At 53.3% G+C, this 15,849-nt stretch overlaps 1 protein-coding gene across 1 annotated transcript; it reads left to right on the top strand.

Annotated features, from left to right (window-relative positions):
- The first annotated feature begins 455 nt into the window (after positions 1-455).
- DMRTB1 (DMRT like family B with proline rich C-terminal 1) lies at positions 456-8,608 on the top strand. Its single transcript, XM_040626596.1, has 4 exons — positions 456-1,035; positions 2,623-2,828; positions 6,086-6,272; positions 7,524-8,608. The coding sequence occupies exons 1-4, from the start codon at positions 456-458 to the stop codon at positions 7,604-7,606; spliced, it is 1,056 nt and encodes a 351-aa protein (XP_040482530.1). The 3' UTR covers positions 7,607-8,608.
- Positions 8,609-15,849: the final 7,241 nt, after the last annotated feature.

Genomic DNA, 15,849 nt, shown 5'->3' with positions numbered 1-15,849 from the left:
GAGAAAAACGGTTTGCCTCTTAGGATGCTTTTCTCCTGGAATGGGTTTACGGAGAGCTCCGTACCTCTGGAGCTTTAAATCTCTGGGCCGTTGAATCTCACTCCGCCTCTTCTGAAGTTACAAAAATACCTTCTGTCTATGGTGTGGCAGGAATAGAAAGTTTGGAAAATTAAATGGGTATGACTTCAGATAACCCAGATGACATACATGCAATAGCATTCCATGAAGAATTTATTCAACCCAATCCGTTGCATGGAGTTAATCAAGACACACACAGTCTCCAAATTTTGCACTCCAAAAAAGGAGGGAAAATGCAAGGGTCCGGTGCAGCTCCCGGGACCTACTGAGAACCATTTTGTTACAAATGTATCCAAGTCCCCAGCACCAGAGACTTGTGGGGCGCCGCTCGTCCTCGCTGCACTCGCTCCGCAGCTTCCAGAGGTGGCGGTTGTGCTATGAAGGCAGACCCCGCCAAGCTGGCCGACAAGATGCTGCGTACCCCCAAGTGCTCGCGGTGCCGGAACCATGGTTTCCTGGTGCCGGTCAAGGGCCACGCGGGCAAGTGCCGCTGGAAGCAGTGCACCTGCGAGAAGTGCTACCTGATCACCGAGCGCCAGAAGATTATGGCAGCGCAGAAGGTGCTCAAGAAGCAGGCCTCCGAGGAGGAGCAGGAGATGGCCCTCGGCGCGCAGGGGCTGGAGCTGTTGTCCGGGGTTGCGGCCGCTGCCCCGGGCTCGAGCCTCCGCCAGCTGCTTCCGCTGGCCGTTTCGGAAGACCGGGAGCTAGGCCCGGAGTGCCGCGTGACCGCGGGCTTCCCCGAGAGGCCCCCGCGGGGCCCAAGCCCCGGCCCGAGCGCCTTCCAGCCAGTTCTGGGCAGCCGCGGCCACGTGGGGCTGAGCGAACGAGCCACCGTGGCCATGCCCAGTTCTGTGGGGCCCCAGCTCGGGGCGGAGGCCGCAGGCAAGGGCTACCCCGGCCGCTTGGAGCTGCGCAGGCCGCTGCGGACCGTGCCCAGCCCGCCGTTCACCGACTTCGGTAAGATTCCCGGGCCCCGCGTGGCCTCGCCCTGCCTGTGATGCCTCTCCGGGTTGCAGCCTCCCCGTGCCCTGCGCTGGCGGCCCAGGCCACCCTGGATGGTGCAGGGATGGGCCCTTGGGGTGGGGGTGGGTGGGGTAAATGCTTTCAGAGGTACTCTTGCTGTGGGGAACCGTTCTCTATTTGGGTTGGGGGCCATTTTGCAAAAAGGTAAAAAGAAAGCTAGAACGGAATGGGTGGTTTTGGTGGCTTTTAACATTTAGCTTCTCGCCTTTCCGTTTTGGGAGAAAGAAAATGGCCCCTAATCGCCTTAGCTGTGGCTCCTCCTCCCGGAAGACGCCCTAGCAAGACGGCCCTACTGCACTTGCGCACTTCTTCCCGCCCTTTTCTTGGGCTGGTGGCGCCTTCTTCCAGACGCCCCTGTGGGCGGGCCTGCGCAACGGTGAGTGCGCCTGCGCACTCTTCCCTTTCCAGCCGCTGGAGGCTCCTCCCAGCCAACTTCCTTTGGAAGGGCCCTGGTCCAATGCGTCTGCGCACCCCTTCGCGCCCTTTCCCAGGGAGTGGGAAGGAGGCAGTTCTCTGAGGCCCCCTGGAGAAGAGTTAGTCAAGTGATACATTGCCTCTTTTTCTTCCCTTCCCACCATATGTGTAAATTACATGGTTCCTTATGTCTTGGTGATTTTCAGTATTAAAAGTACAGTTTCAAGTCATATACAGATTTGAGGCTCTTTTGGGGTGCAGGCACGTGATTTTTTTTTTTTTTTTTCTCTATGGCAGTATAGTAGAAAGAGCACAGGAGACTGGGAGACTGCTCGGTCACCTTAGGCAAGCCCCTTCCTTCTGTGGCAGTCTCTCCCCTCTGTGCTAAGGGGATTGGCCTGGATGCCCTCTGAAGGCCATTTCTGCCTTCTGGGACATTCTAGGAGAATTTAGGTTCCCAGGAAACTAGAGGGGGAAGACAGACCTGAAACAGCAATTCTAGAAGATACCTTTCTACAGACTCAGTGCCTTTCTCTGTTCCATCTCAACAGGGACTGAGCACCTAGCTGTGACCCAACACTAGTGATGAAAAGGTGAAGGGGGAAAAGTCACATTTGTTGTCTTCAAAGATCTTGTCCTTGTGGAAGGGAGAGTGCTGGTCAAGGAATTGTGCAAATCAATGTAGAGAGCTCTAATAATTGATGGTTTAGTTGTGGTCTGAGGGAAGAGCAAGAGCTGAGTACTGAGGACTTACTGAGGCACAGTGGGGTTAGGGGGCAAAAGCCTTCTAAACTGAGGGAACAGCATGTGCAAAGGCCTTGAGGTTCATGAGAAAGGAGAAGCTGCTAGGTTACAGTGCTTGAGGAGGCTGGAGTGGAGGCAGGAACCAGGCCTCATGGGGCTTTATGGCTGTGCCAAGGACTTGTTCTAAGAGCAGTGGGACGAGGCTGAAGGGCTTAAAAAGCAGGGAGGATCAAAAGCATAATGGATGTGGGAGTTCTTTGTAAGTGGCTTTGAGTGTTGTACTGCTCCTTTGTACAGTGATGTGATGTTCTTTTCTCTAGCTGTGTGTGTTTTTAACACTTCCTTCTTTGCTTACCTTTTCAGGGCTTCCTCTGAGCATCAGCTCAGATTGTGTGGTGGGGTCCGAGTACCTGGAGAGAGAGCCTTCCAAGCTGTATCCCAGCTGCTCCAACATGCATTCCTACTGCCCATTCCCACTGGGCTACCAGGATGGATCCCCAACTCCGGGCATCCCCTTGCAGCGGGGCTTCCGGCATGTGTCCTGCAGCCACTTCCATGGAGGAGCCTTGGTAAGTCCCATCCCCATTCCTTTCCCGGTTCCTCCTTATCCCAGATGCCCTATTGCTCTTAGGGATCCTCAGTCCCGGGAAGCAAACCCATGGGCCAGTCTGTGCCAGGCCCCGAGCACTGGCGGCACGGATACAGCATTGACCTTGTGCAGCACGCACCTCTGAGAGCGCACACGTGTAGGCAAGTCCATTCGCGTGTAACCAGGTTGGCCTGGCTGGCTGGGCTGTGGTGTGTGCTTTTCAGGGCTGGGGGATCAGACAAGAAGGAACGCAGACACATCTCAGATAAACCTGGGGGACAGCCGCACAGTACCACCCACTGAGTGAGTGACTGTCAGCCTGGACTCACGGCATGCTGGGGCCGGAAGGGTGCTTCCATTTTGCTGGGCACCAGGAGGGAAGTCTCACTGTCCTGGCACCACAGTCGAGGGCAGAGCCCGGAGCAGATGTAGGTCCCCTGCCCAAAGTATGGGCCACTTGAGACTTCAGGCGGCTTTCTGGAGGAATTGAAGCTTAGTCATGAAAAGTAGGGAAACCTTCCCCCAAATACCTGTCACCTCAGGAAATACTCATTGAAAGAATGGATGAGGTTTAATCTTTTTGTAAGAGCACTGGTCCTTTACTAACTGCTGTGCTCTTTAAGCTTGGAGTTTTGAATACTGAGTAAGTAAGAGTCAGGCCGTCCCTGTTGTGTGAGGTGCAAGTCGGGGTGACCAGGTTTTGTGGCCTTGGTTACCAGCTCCTTCCAGACTAGAGTAGTTAAAAGCCCTTTTCCTTCTGGCAACCCTGAGGTCTGTCAGGACTGCAGGATAGTCAGAGGCCTGGGTAACCAGTCCTGACTCGGCCCTTCGGGCTGGACCTGTGCGGCAGGTCGGTTCTAATGCAGCTCACGTTCACGGAAACATAGACCACCATTACCTTTCCTCCCCCCTCAGAGCTAAATGCCTAACTCTGGGATGTTTCTGTTGGGCGGAGTGAGGACAGAGCAGGCTTCTTTGTTTAATGGCGAAAGTGATTGAGAAGAAAGGAACGTGTGACATTTACATCCCGACTAAGAGTCTTAGCTGCAGAGCGGAGCCAGTGGGATGCCTCCCCAGATGTGTCCACACAGGTCAGGCACACGGCGCTGGGTCCCCACTCCAGCTGCAGCCCCGGCAGCACCTTTTCTGTCTGTTTTAGACATTGTAAAGTTTTACGTAAGTCATTTTCCATTGATTCAAGGGAAAAGACTTTGAAAACTCTCCCAGGGTGCCTACTGACCCTTCTGTGAGCCATCAGGGTACACTGTGCCACCCCACTTGGAGTAGAGGAAGAAGACTCAGAGAAGCTAAGTATTTGTTCATGGTCACAGAACTGGGCAGGGAGGGCCAGGTATTCAAATTACATAGCTGGTCAGTAATAGAGCAGTCACCCCAACTCTGGAGCCCTGGAACTCCCCGAGGTATGTCTGTCAGGCAAAGGCAGAGCAAACATGGCCCTTGACTCTCACCACCACCCCTGCCATATCTGAACTCTGTGGGTGCTGGCCACCCCACTGCAGCCCAAGGAGAGCACGACGCCTCCAGCCTTCACACAAAGAGGGGGCTCTGGCCAAGTGGAGCACGCACCCACCGTCTGCTCACACAGAAGCTTGGATGGAGCCTGGCGTCCAGGGTAGAGCTCTGATTGACAGGCTTGCCAGACGGCCTTTGTTAAGAGTGTGATCTCAGTTGGTTTATCTGGGCCTGAGCTGCCACCACAGGCCCCAGGCAGGAGCTGTGATCCAGGGAGAGACTTGGCTGAGCAGCTTGGAATTAAAGCACTAATAATCCCCCTTCCCACCCCCTTCACGTCTGGATAGAGGATCAGGCATTTATTTCTGAAGCTGTCTCAAACCCAAGAGCCTATGAGTTGCTTTCATCCTTGTCCTGCTGCCCCCTGCCTGGGCTCTGGGCTCTGAGATACTCCCCAGAGATGTCTTCAGCCTCCTATTCCTGTCCCTGCCCCATTTGCTGCTTCTTCACTTTCTCTGTTCTCTTCCCACAAAACAGCACAAGCTTGGAGTTGGACAGACCTGGGATCCAATCCTACCTCCGCTGTTTACTAGCCATATGGCCTGGGGAAGCCATCTAAACTCTGAGGGTCTGACTCAGGTTCTCAGCCTGGACAGTAGGGGAAAGACTACCTATCTCATAGGGCCATTGACAGATTGGAGAATGTGTAATGCATGGAAAGTGCCTGGCACAGGGTCTGGCACGTAGTAGATACTTGAAGGTGGGCTTTCTTCCCTTCCTTGTTAGGAAATGCTGGGTTAATCTAAAGAGATTTTTGCAGACTGCCTCAAGGCTTTAATGTGCTCATGTGTGACTCACCGATGTGGGGGCAGTGCGTGGGGTTTCTCAAACTCCCTTGTCAAAGAACACTTTTAAGAGCACATAAGACATCTTATAGGACACTAGGGTTCTCCAGAACACAGCTTGTAAAGTGCTCTGAAGTTTCGGGATGCCGAAGTAAATAAGAGGAACTACATCTGAAATTTATTATGATTTTTTATTGCGTTCATGTCTTTCTCTGTTTGGCTCTGAGCTTTGTAGTCCTCACTCCAGATGCCCCCATTCCAGCCTTAGGGTCCTGTGGCATGAGCGTGGCTTCCACGTTCAGAAGGAGCAGCCACATGGAGGGCTGCCCACTGAGGCTGCTTTGCTGAGGTCTCCCAGCTGCCCTTGCCTTGGGAACGGCTGCACCACACCCAGCTCTTCTCCTGTTGTGTTGGAATAGGGCCTCCAAAGTCCCCCTGACTCTCAAGTCTAAGTCCTTAGCTGTACAGAAAAAGGGACCACGAGGGGTTGGGATGCGTTGGGACCCTTCCGCAGCACGGGGCAGTGGAGTCTGACAGACAATCCAGTTCTGCCGCTTACCAGCTCTGTGGCCCTGGGCCCGAAGCTTCACCTCACGGACACTGTCGTCATTATTGTGAGGAGGGTACTAGAACCTCCCTCCTGGGGTCATAAGGGTGGAAGGAGGTCCCGGGTCTACGCATATACAGAAGGGCTCAGTGTGACTGTGTGGCTGTTCCCCAGGCTCACCTGAGATGTGCCTGAATTCCTTCTTGCCTTAATCATTTGGTGGGTATTTGCCGAACACCCTGTCCCAAGTGCCCTGTGCCCAGGTGCGGGGGCCGCACAGGTGAATCTACCCCTTGGGGACCCCCCCCCCCCATTGAGGAGTCAGACCTGTTGGACCAGCCTGTCTGGCTTCTCTGCTGCGTGTGCCCGCAGGTGCCCGAGCCGGTGGGAGACTTCCAGCCCAGCTACTACCCGCCGCCGCCGCCGCAGCCGCCGCAGCCTCAGTTCCTCCCGCCAGGCTTCCTGTCTGCGCTCCACTTCCTGCCGCCGCTGCCGCCGCCGCCGCCACCTGCGTCTTTCTCTCTCACTGTCCTGTCTGATACAGACAAGGAAGCCACTGGTAAGTGGGCTCCAGTCCGCCAACTTCTGGGGAGCCAGGAAAACTTCCTGGAGGAAGGGGGCCTATTCTATAGAGAAGGGAAGTGGAGAGCAGAATTTAAAATGCACTGGGCCCAGGGGTGAGCTCTTTCCTTACACCCATCCCTTTATTCCATCTGCAAGCATCTAAGTGAGGGAGGTCCCCAATCTCTAAGTGAGGGGGGTCCCCAATCGCAGGTGAGAAAACCAGTGGAACCCAGAGAGGTTCTCGCATATGTAAATGGCAGATGGCAGCCCTTGGATTTCAGCAGAATTCTCTCTGGCTCTGGGTGCAATGCTAATTCCCTCCCCTTATCAGCGCCTGTGGGCAGAGATGTGGAGGATGGCACGCGCGGTGTGTTCAGAAGACCAGGGGTGCCAGGCTTCTCTGGCTGGGCTGGGGCCTCTCTGGCCAGGGAACGAGCAGATGCCGAGCCTGGCGCAGCGGCTGGAGCGGGGCCGGGGCTGCTAGGGATGCCTGCTCTGCCCCAGGCCTCTCTGTGGAGAGAAACAGACCCGGGGCTAGGCCTGTCTTCTCGTCTGAAAAATGGATCCTGTCACAGGCTTACTGGGACATCAACTGACATTTTGGATGGAAAAATGCTTTAGGTTTTCTTTTGAGGGCTCTTGCCGTGTTAAACGTTCTAGGACGTTTTTTTCCTTTTTTCCTGAGGCTCCTTAGGAAAATGAAGTGAGGCCTGTTGGCCACTTGCTGCATGGGAGACGCCTGGGTCCCCAGGCTGGAGGGATGGTGTGTGGCTGGAAGCACGCTGGCCGCGGAGCCAGACAGCCTGGGCGTGGGTCCTGGCTCCGGCACTTAGCGGACCTGCGGCAAGTCCGTCCAGTCCTGTGCCTCAGCTCCACCTTCTGCCGAGCGGGCTGATGGTCCCTGCCGCAGCAGGTGCTTCTGAGGACTAAACAACCCGAACCCGAGGACGGTGTTGGCGGTCGTTCTTATTGACGGTTTCCCCTCCTCCCCTTGCTGACGTGGTGTTGCGGGGCAGAAAGACGCGGAGGTTCAGAGCTGCGGGGTGGCTTGCTTCTCGCCACCCAGCTGGAGTCCGTGTCACCGGGCCGGGGCTGGGCGGCCAGTGTCTGGACACCTAGCAAAGGAAAGGCAAAGGCGTTCTCCACGGGGGCTGGGAATGGTGAGAATGCCTTATGGAAAGTTTACATCTGGAAGTAGGTCATCCCCCTCTTAGTAAATGCAGCTCCTCCTCTTTGTCCTTCACAGATGACCAGGACCAAGACGCGGAGGTGCCAGAAGCGCCGCCCTGTGAGCCCAGCCAGCCGCCCTCTCAGGAGCCGTCCGACTAGGCCCAGGCACTCGGGCCAGCGGGGCGGGGGCTTGGGGGTGTTACAGCAATGATGTTCTTGTCCGTGTTCGGAGATGTGTAGGGAGGAAGGAGAGTGGGAGGTATAAAATGGCAGTTAATTTCCATTTCAAGACAGGAGGGAGGAGGGTGATTTCTGAAGGTCTCTCAACCCTGAGATGTGGGATTGACCAGGAGCGTGGAGGATGGTTAGCAGGGGAGGGCCAGGGCTCTGAGGATTGCGGGGCTGGTGGAAGCTCACATTTAGGAATGAATTTAACCGAGTCTGGGTGGTTCTGTTGTTAAACTCACTCCCGGATACGGTCTTTGATTTCCTCAGGCCCCGCTCCAGGACAGGGGGCACGGTCTAATTCAGCCTTCTGCTTCTGCCTCTGTGTGGTCCCCGCTGGGGGCAGCACAGACACCAAGCCCCCAGCACATCCAGGTGGCCGGTGTGGGCAGCGGGGCTCCGGGCGCTGACAGCGGGTTCTGCAGTGTCCCTCCCTGCCGCTCTGGCTCGAGTGGGCTGCCTGGCCACCGCCCCTCGCCCCTTCTTCAAGGGGCTTCGCTAAGCATTCTGACCGCTGGGGCTGCTTCATCTCCCCTCCAAAAGTTGAAGCCACTCTAGGCATCATTTCTGGTTTAAAAAAACTCCATTAAAGTTTGACTATTTGATATTTTTACAGCGATTGCCGACTTTAAAAAGTAGGCTGTTCATAAGCACTGATGCAGTTCTCGGAGAGTAGAATGGTGCTTCTAAATCATCTCTGTATCCGTTTCTTCTCTGGGGACAGTTGACTGTTGAAATAAAATAAGCAATGGAAATTGTCGTGGCAGATTTATTCTCTCTTGAAATCCTTGTGGAAGGTGTTGGGTAAGGGGTCAGGTCGGGGCCTGGCAGGTCCCTCCCTAGCCTACCTCCCCTCTCCCTTTGCCTCTGTTAGCGAGAGGCTTGGGCCAAGCTACCAGATTTTTGACTATCATTATTATTGGTATTACCACCACTTTTTTTTTTTTTTTTTTTTAAGCAGTGGAGACCTTTTCAGGAAATCTGATGCAGACCCCAAATATAAAGATTTCTTTTACTTTCCCTCACCCAGCTGTGGGGGTGGTCAGAGAAAGCCTTCTGGAGAAGTTGGGGTCTTAACGCCATCTTGAAGGTGAAAGTAGGCACTCCCAGTGGGGTGTGTGTGTGCAGAGAGTAGGGGACCTGGAGTGAAGGATTCTGGGTGAGAGATTATGTCCTGTTCTCTGTCCAGGAAAGGACTGGCATTCAAGAGAACAGGGCGACATGTTTCCTGCCTGGCCGCTAGGCAGGGGTGTCCCAGCATCCTCATAGGGTAAGTGGCAGGACAATTGCTGAGATGCGATACTCGCCTGTTCTCCCAACATTAGTGCGGTGGCTGGGCCTGGGCCTGCTCTGCTGGAAGGCACTGGAGCAGGATACAGTCATAGGAATGTTTCAGTTACTGCTTTATAGACGGTTCTTTCAGCGGGGCCGACCTAAGCGTGCCGAGGCCTGTAGGTCAGCCTTGGACCTGGACCTGATGATGTGACTTTGGACTAGCCTGGCTTTGAGGCAGAAGCTCCCCGCACTCCTGGGTCCACAGCACTGCAGGAGCCCTGGCTTCCAGGTGACCTCACTCCCACTGCCCTCATTGGACCCTGGCCTGTCCATGTGGCCAAGTATGGCTGAATCAGTGCCCCTACTTTTTCAAACACTTTATTTTATTGTATGTAGACTCCATGTTTTGAAAGGTTTTTCAACCAAGATCCATTAATCAAAGTATTTCCGATCAACGCACACAGAGAGGTATGAGAATCTGACTGCATGGACTCCCATCACATTCCAGACCAGTGCAAGGAAACAGGATGTTTATTTAGCCCGTGGGGTTTGAGATGGGAAGCTCTGGCTCGCTGAGAAGGGCAGTGACCTGTTGCTGGAGTCCATGTCCACAGGACTCCACAAAGGGGAGGATTGCTCAGTTCTATAGGCCTGTGATCTGATGAATCTCTGGAGGCTAGTTAGCATCTTTCCTGGAACCTTGAGGGTGCCAGCCTGGGTGAAAAGACAACCGTGGGGCTGGGTTGGAGACCTGAAGTCTTCCTCCCTTACCCCTGGTATGAAGCCCCAGTTCTGATAGCCCCAGCTTGTCCTTGCGTGTGTGTTCTCACCATGCATGCTTACCTCGGAGGGGTCAGTGGACCCCTGCTCCCTGGAGCCTTTCCAGTCAATCCAGTCTGTGCTCCCTGAATGTCCTGTTCCTGCAGCATGAGCTCTGAAACACCAGATCTGCTCATGTTGCTGCCTTGCTCACACACCTTCTATGGCTCCCTACTGCTCTGGGGCCAACATCTTCAACGCAGTCTGCCTGCCCACCTCTCCAGACTCCTCTCCTCATAGGCTGGCCCAGCCCAGGTCTTGGAAGAGTAGAGTCTGCCAGGTGCAGGCAGAAAAGGATGGGAAGAGAAACGCAGCCAGAAGCAGCACAGCTCATCCCTAACGACTGAGGCTTGGCCATAAGCTGGGAGAAAGTTCTGGAAGGCGGCTGGCATTGCTGAGCCGGATGTACTGTCAGGGCGCTGCCAGGAGAGGGCTCGCGGGCAGCAGCTGTGAGCGGGGCCTGTTGCCTAGCGACCGGCCACAGAGAACCGCGCAGGTCGGAGGCCCGCAGAGCTGAAGGAATAGGTTTCTGCAGCGCCGCCGGGCTTGAAGCGCCCCCCAGAGACCTGGGATCTCTGGGGGAAATCGAAATGGTGAGCCTCCAGGCTGGGCAGTCATCTTTGCGCTGTCCTGCCTGTGAAACAGGTGCCCTTCTATCTTTGTCTTCAGACACCAGTCCCAACCCCATCCCCCGTGTCGTTGGGCTTATTCCTCTCCTTTCTCTCCGTTCTGCACTTGTGCCCTTGCAGTCTTCCACCAGACTCCTTCCAGCTCCACCTACTTGTCTCCTACTTACCCTTTCCGACTTAGCTCCGCGGCCCCCTCCTCCAGGCCAGCTCAGCCCGCTTTAGGAGGCTTCTGTGGGGCCTGCCCAGGCCCTCTGTTGCCCTCTCTCACCCGGATCCCACTGAGTAGATGCCCCTCCCACAAGTCTTGGAGCTTCCAAGGGGCAGAGACAAGGTGTCATTTGTCCCTGTGTCCCCAGCTCCCAATGTGGGCTCAGCATCAGTGAGGCAAGCAGTATCGAGTGGCTGTTACAGAATGAATGGCTGAATCTCAGGGCCGCCTTGTGCATTTGGGGGTGGAGAATGGAGTTGCCCTGCCTCTGGCCCCCACGGCAGCATCTTTTGCCTTCCGTCCGTGTGCTCTGTCTGCTGGGATCCCGCACGGGGCAGAGGAGCAGGGAGTGAGCCTTCACTGAAACTACGCTGTGTGCCAAGCACCACACCCCTTCCCTCACCGAACCCTCCCAACAAGCCAGGGAAGATGTGTATTACCCCTATTTTACGAAGGAAAGTGAGGCAAAGAGCGATAGTGATTTTCCCAAAGTCATGTAGCTTCTCAGTGACCAAGGGGCTGTAGAGGGCCACATACATCCCTGAGCACCAGTTTTTAATATCCATTTTTCCCTGAGTTACTATCGTCAGTTTTTTTTTTTTAAACCATGTGAATGCACCCTAGTTTCTTTTTTTTTCTTTTTTTTTTTTTTTTTTAAAGATTTTATTTATTTATTTGACAGAGATAGAGACAGCCAGCGAGAGAGGGAACACAAGCAGGGGGAGTGGGAGAGGAAGAAGCAGGCTCATAGCGGAGAAGCCTGATGTGGGGCTCGATCCCATAACGCCGGGATCACGCCCTGAGCCGAAGGCAGACGCTTAACCGCTATGCCACCCAGGCGCCCCGAATGCACCCTAGTTTCTGAGCAGATTCTAACAGCATAGGGAGAGCAGCCTAAGGTCATTTGCCTCTTGAAACCACTGCCCACTCTACTGACCGCAGCCCCTCTTAGAGGGGCTAAAAAATGCTAAAGTGGGCATCATGGTGGTCAGTGTGGAAAGGGCCATCAGGGTCTCAGGGCCAGAAGGTGGTCAGCATCTCCTGGTGCCCGAGCTCTGGTCGTGGCCTGGGGTTCACTGTAAGCACCACTGTGTGAGCCAGGACTGACAAAATGCTTGTTCTTGTGGTTTGTGTGGGGCAAGGAAGTGTGTCTTCTAAGGCAGCACTAATAGGTTTGGTCCCCAAAACCCTCCTGGAGAGAAACTTCCCTACCACGACACCCCCCCAGTTTTCCTGGAGAGTGGGGGTGCTCCGCACCCTCTTGTAGACAAAACACACCCCTCGGGGCTCGGGGCAGGGGATGAGATCCTCTCCGTCCACTCCTGGTGCTGTAGTCTTGGCGGACCTGGGGCTCGGTTCCTCTTACTGGGGAGCTGCTCAGAGACGCCAGAGGATTCATGGCCTCTTCTCATTGGCCAAGGCTCAGGGTCTTCAGGCCCCGCTCTTCCTCCTTGCCTTTCCCTAGCCGTGTGTTCTTGGGCACATCACACACCCTCTCTGAGCCTCCCTTTGCCCCCCATAACATTGGTTCAGGGGGGCGCTGAGAATACAGGAAGCTCTTGCGTGAAATGCCACCTCTCTGCAGAGCATCCGTGGTACCGGTGTCGCTGGGTGATTGACAGCAGCCTCTCCTTTACGACTGTGTCAGGAGGTTAAGACTTGCAAAGCCCCGTAGCTGTGGCTCTTTACTTCCCGACGCTCCCCATGTACCAGGCACTGTCCTGAGCACATTCCCCAAATTCACTCTGTGGATTCTCACAGTGGCTCCCCCAGCCAGGCACCATAATACCCCCACCTTACAGGTGGCAAGATGGACGCCTACAGAGGCTGGGTTCTTGTGCTTGGCAGAGCTGGGGTTAAATCCGAGTTCCACCTGAGTCTAGAGCTGAGTTCCTAAACACCTGGTGCTCTCCTGATGCCCCTCAAGGGAGAGGTATGAGTCTTGGGGAGGTGGTGGTGCCTCCTGGGACCTGCTGCCCTGCTGCAGTCCGCCCAGCCCAGCTGCCATTCAGGATGCAGACAGGCTGCGCGCACACGGTGACTCAGCTCAGTGCTCACACAAGGAATGAAGTCATTTAAATTTTTTCCCCCAAACCCTGTAATTTCATTTTGAAAATGAACAAAGAAGCATGAAGTCAGTTTTTTAAAGAAATGAGTATTAATAGAATATTAACATTTTAATCAAAATCCTTTCACAGGGTTGCTGGGAAATTTATCAATAATCACGCTTGCAATTCCAGTGTAACCTAGGAAGTAGTTTTTTGACTGGGATAATTTCTTCTCATGCTCATTTCTTCATCTCTCTCCAGGAGATGTTTGTTTGTTTTTCTTTAAAAATAATTAATTGTGAGTATAAGGAATGCATGGAAATCGTACCCAATTTATAAGTATGAGCCAGAAACAGATTTTTCCCCCACCTCCGTTGTCCCTTCTCGTTTCTCTCCTCAGCAATGCCCCCCTTTTTGTGTGTGTCTCTCCTCGCAGAGATAATAAAATAAGCTTTCTTTTGTTGGACTAATCTTTAATTTTGAGATAATTATATATTCACATGCACTTGTCAGAAATAGTACCGAGAAATCTCATGGATGCTTGACCCAGTTTCCCCCCAGTGGTTACATGATACAAAACTACAGGTATAAGATCACAGCCAGAATATGGAGATTGGTCCAGTCTACCCGGTTTATTCAGATTCACTTTTACATGTTACATTTGAGTGAATTTTTGTATAAGGCGTGAAGTGTAGGTTGAAGCCTCTTTTTTTTTTACCCATGGACGTCCCAGTGCTCTAGCACCATATATTGAAAAGACCATCCTTCCTGCATTGAATTGTTTTTACACCTTTGTCAAACATCAGTTGAGCCTACTTGTGTGGGTCTGTTTCTGAGGTGTTTAATCTGTTCCATTGATCTGCTTAAAAAAAAAAACAAACCCCACACAAGTGGTAGCTAGCATATGATCCATGCTGTTCTGTATATTTCTCTTTTCATTAACACCAGATCGGGGCTTCTGAGCCTTTTTTGAGCCATGGACCCCTCTGTCAGTCTGGGAAAGCCTCTGACCCCTTCACAGAGCAGTGCTTTAAATGGATAGAATAAAACACGTAAGGTTACAGAGGAAACCAATTATGTTTAACATACTTGTCAAAATAGAGAAATACATTTGTGGTTTAGTAATACATGTATTTCTTTACTAATGCATTAAATAACAAGATCGAGGGGGGTGTAATCATTATTAACAGTTTCAAAGTTGTGATGTAATTGATATTTTTCAAATACCTGCAGCAACTGTAAAGCCATATGAGAAAATCTGTGACTTCTCTGGTGACCAAGTCATTGCTAATTCTTCCGGGGTTTGTGGCCTACATTCATAATTGAAGGAAACACTAAATTACAGTTAGAGGTTAGTGAAAATCAAGATGTAATTCTTCCCCAGCCAAGTTCACAGAGCGCTTAATTCACTTCCCGACCCCAGTCGTGAACTTCTGCGTTCAAGTTTGGAGAGCCTCCCAGCCGTGTCGCTCCTGTTAGCAGCTGTGTAGTATTTCGTTGAAGGGATGCCTCTTTCTTTCTTTAACCCGTGCCCCGCTACGAGACTTTGAGGTGGTTTCCAGGCTTTCGCTGTGACTGTTAATTTTATAAATGTTTTTTTCCTGCTGGAATTTTCTTCTCAAGCAGGACCATCCAGCTGACCTTTCGGTGTTCAGAGACCTTCAGCTGGTGACAGGCACACAGCCCGTCTGCAGAGGGCATCCTGGCCAGCAGGCTCCAGCCCATGTCTCCCTCCCCCGGGGGCTGTCCACTCCCCACACCGGGACACCCTTCAGCCCTGCCCCGCGAGCCCGGGCTAGGGATCGCACTGTAGCCCTGGTGAGCCGGCGGGCGGGCCGGGGAGGGTTCCCCAAGCTGGGCAGCATCCTGGGAGCAGATGTACAGTTCCTCTGAGCCTTTGTGCTACATTTTATTAACAGCAGAGAGGAAGATGCTAACATTCTATCATGTCCGCTCTTGCATTTGAGCTCGCACAGGCATCGGCCTGTCAGTAATTAGCTGCTGGGTGGTGCCTTTTCTTCATCTTTTTTCTTTTATAATTGGAATCAGAACATCTTTTTTCTTTCTTTCTTTCTTCTTCTTGGTAGTAGACACAGCCCATGGAACATTCTGTGGGGACTTGGCTGTTTTTCCACATTCATGGGCAATTAATTCCCAGCTCTAAGCCAGTTCCCCGGCAAATACCGAGTTGCCTTCTGACGTCGTCAGCCATTTGCCAAAACAATTGCTCCCCCCTCGTCCCGCTTGGGAAAAACTAGCGATAACACCTCGGTCTGAAATGTGTGAAATATACCTGGTTTTGAAACCCTGGCCATTTCACGGTCAGTCTGTAATTAAGCCAGTGCTTTTGAACATCTGGCTTTTAGATTTTTTTTTCCAATTTGGAGTAAATTTTTTACTACCACAGTATATTAACCAGTCATGGGGTGATGTCAGCCACCATCTCCAACGTTTGCAACAGCCCGTGTTCTGTTCCCAGAGTCAGTGAGCATTCATCAGGCACCTACAGTGGGCCTGGCCTTGTGCTGCCCCTACCATAAGATGGGTGTTTCCCTCCCATACTCTCACCTGGGCATCCTAACACCCCAGTCTGACTACTCCCCCACATAAACCCTTTCTGGCTCCCCACTGCTCTGGGACCAAGGCTCAGCTTCCCAGACTGGCCTGTAAGGCCTTCAAAACCAGCAACCCAACTGATTGTTCTAGAGTCTTCTATGCCTTTAGTCCTCGTTGCACTGGAATTTCCCCAGATGCCTCTAGGCCTTGCCGATGCACGGTCCTCCGCCTAGGCCAGCCCTCCCTCGGGCCTCACCAGCACCTCCGAGGAGCCTGCTCAGAGCCTCGTGAGGAAGCCCGGCCTTGCTTGCCTTTGAGGCCAGCTGTGTCCTGCAGGTCCCTCCAAGAGTTCATGGCACTCACTTGCCTCTTCTTTGGGTTCATCTCAGGTAAGGATGACATCTAACTCCCCCATTATGGTCACCAGTGATGACCTTGGGGCCAAATCCAGTGGTCAGTTCTCTGTCTTCTGCTCCCTTGACCTCCTGACCCATTTCCATGAATTTCTCTAGACTTCCGGACACTCCTCTCTCCTTCCTGTCTTATGGCTGCTCCTCCTCCATCCATTGCCTCTCCTCCCCACCCCCCACTTCTCTGCCTGCCTTCTGCATGTCAGCACTCCCCGGTGGGGCCTGGGCTCTC

Source organism: Ursus maritimus, unplaced genomic scaffold (assembly GCF_017311325.1).
Source record: "Ursus maritimus isolate PB19 unplaced genomic scaffold, ASM1731132v1 scaffold_12, whole genome shotgun sequence".
Taxonomy (NCBI): Eukaryota; Metazoa; Chordata; class Mammalia; order Carnivora; family Ursidae; genus Ursus; species Ursus maritimus.
This window is presented reverse-complemented; position numbering and strand designations above follow the sequence as displayed.